Source organism: Pygoscelis adeliae, unplaced genomic scaffold (genome assembly GCF_000699105.1).
Source record: "Pygoscelis adeliae isolate BGI_AS28 unplaced genomic scaffold, ASM69910v1 Scaffold156, whole genome shotgun sequence".
In the NCBI taxonomy this organism is placed as follows: Eukaryota; Metazoa; Chordata; class Aves; order Sphenisciformes; family Spheniscidae; genus Pygoscelis; species Pygoscelis adeliae.
The window spans coordinates 3,503,529-3,513,602 of NW_008825016.1; the positions used below are offsets into that span (position 1 = coordinate 3,503,529).

Here is a 10,074-nt window from a genome sequence, read left to right on the forward strand (position 1 = left end):
TCTTCAGTGTAGCTTTTTGGTGGCTTTGTTTTGAGCATTGACTTAATAGCAAATGACTTTGAGAAGTCCTTTCTAAATTAGGTTTTCAAACCTACCCAATGCAAATATAATCTGAGGCTTTCTCATGGGGACCGGCTTCTGAGTTGTGCTAGAGCAACAGTCAAAAGAAATTTAACCTCATAGTAGTTCTGCACCTCCATGCAAAAGAAATACTTAAGTTTTTCTCAGGTCAGGTCATGAGCTTTTTATACATGCTTTACAAGTCTGAATCAAAGTTATGTCAATTGCATGTTACTGTATCAGTTACATGCATTAATGTTTAAACTCTGGTGCTTTTCTCTGATATCCAGAAGATATTCACTGATATATGCATGAAAAAAAAAAAATCAGTATTGTGACTAGCTAGATATTTAGGCCTACCTGGTCTTAATGTCAGTTGAAACAAAAGCAAAAATATAATACACCAGTGAAAAGAACTGTTGTGCATGGTATTGTTCTTCATTTTGTTTCTTCCATATACTAACAATGTTTTGTGTGGATTTTTTCCCCTGAGTAGAAAGTTCTATTATCACAAAACCAACAGTCTTTCAAGAATATGTTGTATGTATGCATGGCTCTTTGTTTTCATGGCTGCCTGTGAAGATATATTTAAGCTGTTTGCAGCGTTTTTTTAATAAGAGAAGTTAACTTTCTTGTGGGGAGGGTGAGTAGAAACTGACTTAACAGAACCAATGAACATCTTGTTCAGTCTTAATATTCTGAGGGCAAATACATGTTGTAATCTTAATCTTTGTTGTTGAACCCTTTTGTCACTTTGAGTGGATGTTTGGAACACTAGAATCTTAATCCAGTGTTTGACAGATCAACTTCGTGGAGAACTTTACCTATGGATTCATGTGAAGTGACTTTTTAATGTATTTCTCTTATTCAGCTACTTTGCACAAAGGCTACTGAGAGAGACTGCATGATAATTCTTTGGGAATGCTGTCTTTCAAATATGGTGGACTATATCCTCTGTTGCCAGGGTCTTCTAGCTAGCTTTATACTGCTCAGGTTAAAGGAAGCTCACACTTTTACCATCTACCTGACTGACTTTGGAAGAATTCTTTTTTTTTTTTTTGTCAAAGATACATTTTTCTAAATTCTGTAATCCTAAGGAAAGCTATTTTTTGCTATGACCTTTAATGGCCGTAAGACTAAATACTCCACATTTAAACCTCTGTGGTGAACTTGGTGCAAACTTACTGAGCCCAATTGAGACACTTGCTTAATTAATTGGAGTGAATAAAACACATGCTAATATGCAGGATACCTATGTATCTTGATAACATGGTACTAGATGTACTCCTAATTCTTAAATCAGCTAGGGTTAGTGAGTTTTTTTGCATCAGATTCTGAGAAAATACATGAAAACGTCTATAGCTTGCTGTCATGATATGAACTTAGAAATTTGCTGTTCAAGCATTTTATCCTACATTTAGTTTATGCAGGCTCAGAAGAGCTATTGAGATTTTTAAAAAGTGAGCAAAAAGGATTACTCTACAAGACTCTATGTGCTGATAATGGGTTTGAGCTACACTCTGGTATATGAATGCCTGAAATGATTAACTTGTAATCAAAGGGAGAGTCAACTGCAGCAAAGGCTGGGGAGGGAACACTTCAAAAAAAAGACTTAAACTTGAACTAGTACTTTGGATTTTGCAGGTACTCTACTACTTTATATTGCTCTTAATCTACTGGAAGATACTAGTGGGAAAACTACTTTTTAAAAGCAGATTTATTTTAGTGTCTCAGTTGTGTCAGAGGATCAAGGAGTATGTCTATAAACATTACGCTTCTGTCCTTGTCTCCTCTTGCAATAATGAATATCAAATTGCATGAGCAGGAAAATCAGTGTTCCTCAGGAACCGAGTAGTAGTCTGGTTCCTAGCTGAAGCTTTCGGTTCCCACTGACTACATTGTGCCACAAACTTAGCAAATATTTTCTAATGAAAAGAACAGTGAGCTTTTGAGAGCACCCTTCAAATTCTGCTGACTGGTTTAACTCAAACCTGGAAATAGGTTGACTTACTAAAGCAGTTAAATTGTTCTTAGAAACAGCTGATGCGTGAATATTGATGTACTTATGGGGTAATTCTTATAAATAGTTAACATTTGTTTCTCACACCTTTACTCCCAAAATCCCTCTCTCAAAACACTAAAACCCAAACAAACACCACCCCAACCAAACAATACATGCTGCCTAAACTGGTATATCCTCCCTCTTTGCTTCCATTCTCTCATAATAAACTCAAATCTTTGTTTCCAAATCTGTCTGTCTGTTCTTATAGCCATATGTTTTTCTGCAGCTTGCTCTAGGCTGTGCTTTCAGCTTTAACCTTTGATTATGCACTGTTTTTTCCATACAAGTGGAATCCACAACGTAATGTTGAAGGAAAGAGGAGAAAAAGCTATATAATAAAATTGATAGTGGTATTTGTCCTTGCTGGAAAAGCTAGTTAAATAGGCTGAAAGCAATATTTTACTTCTGTAACAATAAAAGTTTTGCAGTGGCCATTATGGTAAATTGAGATTAGCTAATAAAAAGCTCAAATTTCCCATAGGTAATCTGAAATAAGTTCTATTCAGTTGCTGTTTAATATTTTCTAGAACTTAAATCACTTCAAGCAATTCAGTAGGACATGTTCCTGTAGACAACTTCACTTTTTCTTTTTTCAGGCCTGAAGTTTGCCTCTCTATCTCTAGATGACACCTATATCCCTCTTCTCCATAGTTCTATTTTGTTTGATGTGAGGACTTGATTAAATAATCCTTGTAACAATACAAAGATGCAGCCCTGTTTCTGTTCTGATACTTGAATTTCATAGGCAATAGAACAGGATGTAGTTGGGCACGCAGGTTAGAATTTCTTAAGTTTTAACAGGATGCTCTGTCCTAGCATTCTGTAACTTTGATTTTTTGCTTCCTGGGGATCAACAGAAAATATGTAGGCTCCAAATGTGTTTGTAACTGCATTAGAACTAATTCAGTTCTGTAATAATGGCAATGTGGGGTTAATGATATTCCCTGTCCTGAAACTATTCCATTCTAATGGTTTGTTCAATTTCTGTAAAAAAGCTGAGAAGACAGCAATGTCAGAAGACGGTCTTCCATCTGATGAGGTTATAATAGTTTATGAGTTAACACCTACCCCTGAACAGAGAGCTCTCGCTGGCTTTCTCAAGCTACCTTCAACATTCTTCTGTTACAAGAATAAGCCTGGATATGTGAGCGACGAGGATGATGGTAAGGAGTGCCAAAGCTGATCTTTGTGTTGCCTTTTTGTGGGGAAAAGGTGTAATACACTGCATTGGTGCGGCCCCACCTCGAGTACTGTGTGCAGTTTTGGGCGCCTCAATGTAAGAAGGACATCAGACTATTAGAGTGTGTCCAGAGGAGGGCGACCAGGATGGTGAAAGGCCTCGAGGGCAAGACTTTACGAGGAGCGGCTGAGGTCACTTGGTTAGTTCAGCTTGGAGAAGAGAAGGCTGAGGGTGACCTCATGGCACTCTACACCTTCCTCAAGAGGGTCAGCAGAGCAGGAGGTGCTGATCTCCTCTCTCTGGTGACCAGCGACAGGACATGAGGAAACGGAGTGAAGCTGTGTCAGGGGAAGTTCAGGTTGCACATTAGGAAAAGGTTCTTCACAGAGAGGGTGGCCGGTCACTGCAACAGGCTCCCCAGGGCAGTGGTCGCAGCACCAAGCCTGTCAGAGTTCAAGGAGCGTCTGGATGATGCTCTTAATCATATGGTTTAGTTTTAGGTAGTCCTGCGCGGAGCAGGGAGCTGGACTCGATGATCCTTATGGGTCCCTTCCAGCTTGAGATATTCTATTGTTCTTTGAATACTATTGGAACCATTAGACACTCAAATATCTTTGTTTAGACTGATGGGAAATAATCCTGTCATCTTCCTTATGGCTGAAGATGTACCTCAGGTCTTCAAGACAGAATAGTACAATGGAGGCCCAGAAATGACTAAAGGGAATTTGTATTGCTGTGTTATGGGTGTTGACACTGATATTACCAATGCAGTTGGTTAGGTAAGACTAAATAATTGAATGTTTGAGCCTAGTCTCATTTGAGCAAGAGGCTTACTTATGTAATTATTTTTAGAGACAAATACAAGGCAGCCTTTATCAAAAAGGAACATGCTCAGGTTCCCTAAATGCTAGACTAATGGCTTATTTTTCTTCTAAAGCAAATTCCTAACACTAAAACTGGAAATATTTTTTTATCAAATCTTATTGCAGGCAACTAAATTACTCTGAATTTATTCAGCAGCAAATATGTTAAATGGAAGTTCTGAAGCATTGTATTCAACAGAAAATGGGAGATGAGAAGCCCCCTCCCACAAATATCTGAGCTTGCTAGTTTTTATATAAAAGATCTCCAGTCTTCTTTCCCAATTCTGTTTAGTGGTACTCTTAATAAAATCACTCAATAAGAAGTGTTTTCTGAAAACAAAACCTGTGCCACACATCCATTACAATCTAGGCTGAGAAAAGTGTCAATAGCACACTGAAGCACATGCATGCAAAATAGGAAGTGAAAGCTTACTTACTGACCTGTGGAACTCTTAAAACATAAGCAAAAATTATGCATGCTTGCTAGGCTTGTGAGTCGGAAGCAGACTCCTCTGTACTTAGAGGATGCCTGAGAACTTACGCTTGTTTCCTATATTTAAGATGAAGACTATGAAACAGCTGTTAAGAAACTTAATGGAAGACTGTATCCCAGTGATTCAGAAGAGAAAAAGAAATTGCAAGATCCTGTAAAAGGTATGTCTTAAAACACAATACTTAAAATTTCTTATATACTGAAACATAAGCTCTAAATCTGAAGGACACTTGGGATCTGAGATAAATTTTGTTTCCTGAGATAGTTTTTTAGAAGCACTGATGCTGGGAGCAGAAAAGCTGCATCTCAAAATACAGCTCTAAGCTCAGTATGTTGAACTGTTAGTTAGCAGTGAAGTGGTACCTGAATGAGAAATGTACATTTCAGGTGGCCTCTAAACAAGAGCAAAGTGTGTTCCTGAACATGAAGAATTCAGCTTGGCATGATACTGTACAAGACAAAAGTTGTCTCCATCTGTGAATACTTGCTACTTCTGCAGATAGTCAATTTAAATTAAGCTTATAAGTTAATATTGTTCAATTTAAAAAAAAAAAAGGTACTTGGTCTTTATACTAAAAATACAGGTGTAGAAGATTGAATTTGCTGCTTATCTTTGTGTCTACTTTGGCTGTGCCTCAGACTTCAGTGTTGCATAACTGAAAATCTAGGTAGATACTTCTAGAAGTGAAGTTTGGGGTTTTTTTGAGGATATGTGCTAGAAAGAGGTGGTATATATTGAGCCGTCTGAAATATGAGCAAATGCTGAAGGAAGCTAGTAGTAGTGGCAGCTGCAAGATTGAACTCTTCATCGTTGCATGGAAATTCCCTGATAGCAATAGAAAACCAAGTATGATGAACTTCCAATTCTAGTCACCCCAAGTGAAGTTAAGTTAGTCTTCGCTTCCACTGTTTAAACAGTAATGCTATTTGAAAAAATCTTGAAATCTTACTTCAACTTGCTCTGGCTATCATGAGATTATTTTATAATGTAGGTGCCAAAAAATACTTCAGCATTTAGCTGCCTTCCCAGCTATTTTCAACTAATCTTTATTTTTTGCAGTAGGCATCACAGGAAAAAATGAATTCGACAGTGAAAGAGAATGTGTTACTGCTTGGGAAGAGAAACCAGCTCCCGAGGAGAAAGCTAAAGCTAAACCTGCAGAAACTCTGCAGGTTCCTTCTACATCTGTCTGTGGTGTCAGCAGTGATACTGAGGATGACAGTCCAGAAGACTTTCAGACAGAAGTTAAAATTCAAGAAACAAAAGTAAGAACTAAATCTTTACTAAACTTCTTGTCATTAAACTTGTACGATTACTTCACGTATGTATGAGACTACGTAGTTTTCATCTTGTGAGAACTAAAATATCCAGTGGTGAAAAACTATTTGACTCTTTTGTGGCTGTGCCTCAAGTCTTTGCCAACACTGAAATGGAAGCTTAGATCTTAAGTTCCTTGGGAAGAGAAAGGAGGTACAGCTGTTCTCATAAAGTATAAACTGCTTTGGCTAGTAAAATCACTCCTAATGTGTATATATAAGGCCTAAATTGATTTCAGAAAGTAACAGTATTTTCTTTGAAAGCATCCTACTTCAAAGATACTTCAGTTTCTTGTCAAGTTAATGTCCAATGTATGTTAAACATAATGAAAAACTTCAGAAGGCTTACAACAACGATTTTTCTTGGTGTTCTTTCTTCCTAAAATGACTCTTCTCAGTCTCCTGAGGAGATAGTTTGTATACTAGGCTCTTCTAGCTTATTTGCTTATTACTTTACTTTTTTAATTAATCTCAGGAGAATGAGGTTACAAGCTCAACTGACTTAGTCTGTACCAGTAAGGAGGAAGTACCTATTCCATCAACCGGTGAGGTGACAGTATTTGTCCAGCCAGCTACCAACAGTGAAGAACCAGATTCCACCACAGAAACTGTGCATGTACCACAGACTTTATCAGGAGCTGATGACAAACCTGTAGACTTGTCAACTAAAAAAAGTGATTTGGACTGCTCAGAGTCAACACAAGGTAAGGTCAGGGGTATGTTCTGGGTTTTTTGTACTTAAACTAATCTACAGAAAAGCATACTTATCTAATGTAGCTGCTGCCTTGCAGAGAAGTAGTACCAATACTGAATTAGAAGGATGAGTACCAATCTAGTAAAAATGTGACTAGGGATTAAAATAATTATATGCATAAGATTCTGATGTGTTCAAATGGCACTACTACAGAGTAATGCTAGTGTCTGTTGTATAATTTATACATGAGGTACTTTCTTTCATTAGTTTACTGTTAAATACCACGTGAATACTTAGTAGGGCTCTGTGGATCTGCACAGAAGTAGCATGCTGAAACTATCTCACAGTCTTGAGTCCTTTTTTTAAACCATAATAAATGACTGTCATTATGACAAGCGGCAGGCAAACTTTAAATTTCTTGGAAGGGAAAAATACTGTAGAGACTTCTCCAGTTTATTTTTGTGACTACATAACATTCAACACATTTTCTTTAAGAAAGGCTGAGAGAAACCTTTGACTTTCCTCTCTTATTTGATAGAAAACAGAATCGTCTCATTTGGTTTCGGCAATACTGCAGGCTTGTCATTTGCAGATCTGGCTTCCAAAAACTCTGGAGACTTTGCTTTTGGTTCAAAAGGTGAGTTAAACTAGTCTAAGACAGACACTCGGCTGGACTTCTGCTTCATACAGTATAACTTTTGTGCACCAAATTTCCACTGATCGATCAATTAACAACAGTTTTCTGCAAGTTTTTGTCCGGAAGAAAAAATACACAAAGTTTAAAATGTAAATATCTTAATTGTAGATAGAAACTTCAAATGGGCGAATACAGGAGCAGCTGTGTTTGGAGAGACAGCCCGTAAAGCAGATGAAGATGAAGGTGGTAGTGATGATGAGGTGGTACATAGTGATGATATCCACTTTGAGCCAATTGTGTCCTTACCAGAGGTAAGGGGACTTCTGGGATATAAAACAACATTAAGACAAGCATGTCTGCTAACACCGCAAGTTTTTAAAAACCGCTTTGCTTAACCAACTTTGCTTTCTGTGTTGTGTGCTTTGTTCTGTATTTCTTGCACTGCCTATGTAGAAACACCTGCTGTTTTAAATCCTAGTACAGCTTAGCACTGGGGAAGTGTCTGGTGCATCAGTTAAAATCTTCAAAGTCTATTTCATTATACCTTGACTGACTGTTGATCAGTGTGCAAATTAGTACATATAACTTGTAAAAGCTAAAACTGATTCATTATAGCACAGCTGAAAACCAAGGTGGGGAACTGAATAACTGTTAGTGCTAATACAGCTCAGCTGTGGCTTTGTATCCATGACTTGTAGATTCAGTTGTGTGAAAGCCATGCCAACTTAAAATTTTTACTCCAAGCTAGGCAAGAGATTTCTAGAATCACTAAGTAATGAAGATGTAGTACAATTAACCTCACCTGAAGGCTAAGGGAACTAACTTTGTTAGTTTGAAAATAGTTAGTTTTTCAAGGAGGAGAACCTTCAACTTGGAAGGTAGCCTTATAGCTTACTGAGTGAGGCTTCACACAGTAGTTCATGTCTTGACTTGGTATTTAGCCTTAGTGTGCCTAATAACCATTTCAAACTTTGCTGATGTTATAGTCATATCATCTAGCTTTCCTATAAATAATATAATTTAATTACAGATCAGTATAATTATTAAGCAAGACAAATAGAGCACAAAATAAACAGTATGCAGTGTCCTTTAATTTGAACAGCAAATCTGATACAGTTCGTAACATGCCTTCAACCACCTTCTTCAAAACTTTGTATGCCTTTGCTCATCTGTGTGTCATATTATGACTTCCGTGGTTTCTTTCTTCCCTTACTTGCTGCTTCTCTTCAGTCTCATTTCTCCCTCCACAAATAGTTGTTTGTCACATATTTCTCCAGTTCGCTCAAGTGTTCCTTATCTCTGGAAGATGTGTTAACTAAAGGAGGTTAGAGGCCAGTAATACGCATACATAAAGTGAGGAGGAGATATGGCTGTCAGGTGTCAGTTTGTTATACTCAGTGTTTATTCTGTTCAAATGCAAATATCAAGTTCTTTAACAGTGTTCAAAAGGTAACACCTGGAATGGTAACAGTACTGTATCTTCACTTCTCAGTGTGCACATCATTCAGCAAACCTGAAACTTTCCTGGGAAACTTGGCAGAACACTTGGTAGTGGATTGTTTTTTTTTTTAAAGAAGAAAAAAAAAACACCAAAAACAAACAACCAACCCACCAAAAACCATATGCAGCATGGCAAAGTAGTGTTGCACTGCTATAATTAATCTCAAACAGTGGGATTGGTTTGGCTCTTAAATTCTGAAAAGGCTAGCTATTCATCACTCATTTTGGTGACTGATGAATATGGTGTTGGAGAAAGGAACACATCGAATAATTTTCCATTGTAATATGTCAGAATCATCATAAGTGTATGTAATACCATTAATATCGTTGGTGACAGCAGCTCTATGGGAAATAACAGGTACTCCACTGTGCTGTTTTTAGGTGGAGGTAAAATCTGGAGAAGAAGATGAAGAAATTCTTTTCAAAGAGAGGGCAAAACTGTACAGGTGGGACAGAGATGCTACTCAGTGGAAGGAGCGTGGTGTTGGAGAGATAAAGATCCTCTTCCATACACAGAAGAAATACTATAGAGTCCTCATGAGAAGGGACCAAGTTCTTAAAGTCTGTGCAAACCATGTCATCACCAAAGAAATGAACTTAGTGCCCTCTGATACATCGAACAATGCTTTAATTTGGACAGCCACAGATTATGCTGGTGAGTCTTTCGGGTGTTTTTTGTTTGTTCTAGGTGGTCTGTAGCTCCTGTGGCTTTGTTTTTCCCTGGAGATTATATAAGACGAAAGCTATTTGTTTCTGACTGTACTGAATAGAACTAAAGAAACCTGTTCTCGGATTTATTTTCAGATGGTGAAGTAAAAGTGGAACAACTTGCAGTCAGATTTAAAAGCCAAGAAATGGCCAATTCTTTCAAGAAGAGGTTTGAAGAATGCCAGCTAAGCTTGTCAGAACTACAGAAGGGACACTTATCTCTGGCAGCAGGACTGTCAAAGGACACCAACCCCGTTGTGTATTTTGAAGTTTCTGCTGATGATGAACCTCTAGGACACATAACCATGGAGCTGTTTTCAAATATTGTCCCTCGAACTGCTGAAAATTTCAGGGCCCTGTGCACAGGAGAGAAAGGATTTGGATTCAAGAACTCCAGCTTTCACAGAATAGTCACTGACTTTGTGTGTCAGGTAAGCATAACAGGAAGGCTCTTCATTGAGAGAACGAGATGCATCTTAACTAACAACGGCGCTTCAAAAAATCACTTTTACAGGATAGCACGTTCTTGTTGGCAGCATGAATCCAGTGTGCAAGATACT

General features: G+C 37.8%; 1 protein-coding gene across 2 annotated transcripts in view; it reads left to right on the top strand.

The window, feature by feature from the left end:
- The window catches only part of LOC103918847 (E3 SUMO-protein ligase RanBP2-like), a 31,218-nt gene that overhangs the window by 18,879 nt on the left and 2,265 nt on the right, over positions 1 to 10,074 (top strand). The window contains exons 21-28 of one of the 2 annotated variants that reach the window (XM_009326256.1): positions 3,118 to 3,285; positions 4,727 to 4,819; positions 5,722 to 5,924; positions 6,451 to 6,679; positions 7,208 to 7,306; positions 7,475 to 7,617; positions 9,188 to 9,461; positions 9,611 to 9,945. In XM_009326256.1, coding sequence (XP_009324531.1) covers positions 3,118 to 3,285; positions 4,727 to 4,819; positions 5,722 to 5,924; positions 6,451 to 6,679; positions 7,208 to 7,306; positions 7,475 to 7,617; positions 9,188 to 9,461; positions 9,611 to 9,945 — 1,544 coding nt within the window. Of the gene's footprint in view, positions 1 to 3,117; positions 3,286 to 4,726; positions 4,820 to 5,718; positions 5,925 to 6,450; positions 6,680 to 7,207; positions 7,307 to 7,474; positions 7,618 to 9,187; positions 9,462 to 9,610; positions 9,946 to 10,074 lie in introns of both variants that reach the window. The other variant, XM_009326258.1, reaches the window with a different exon arrangement.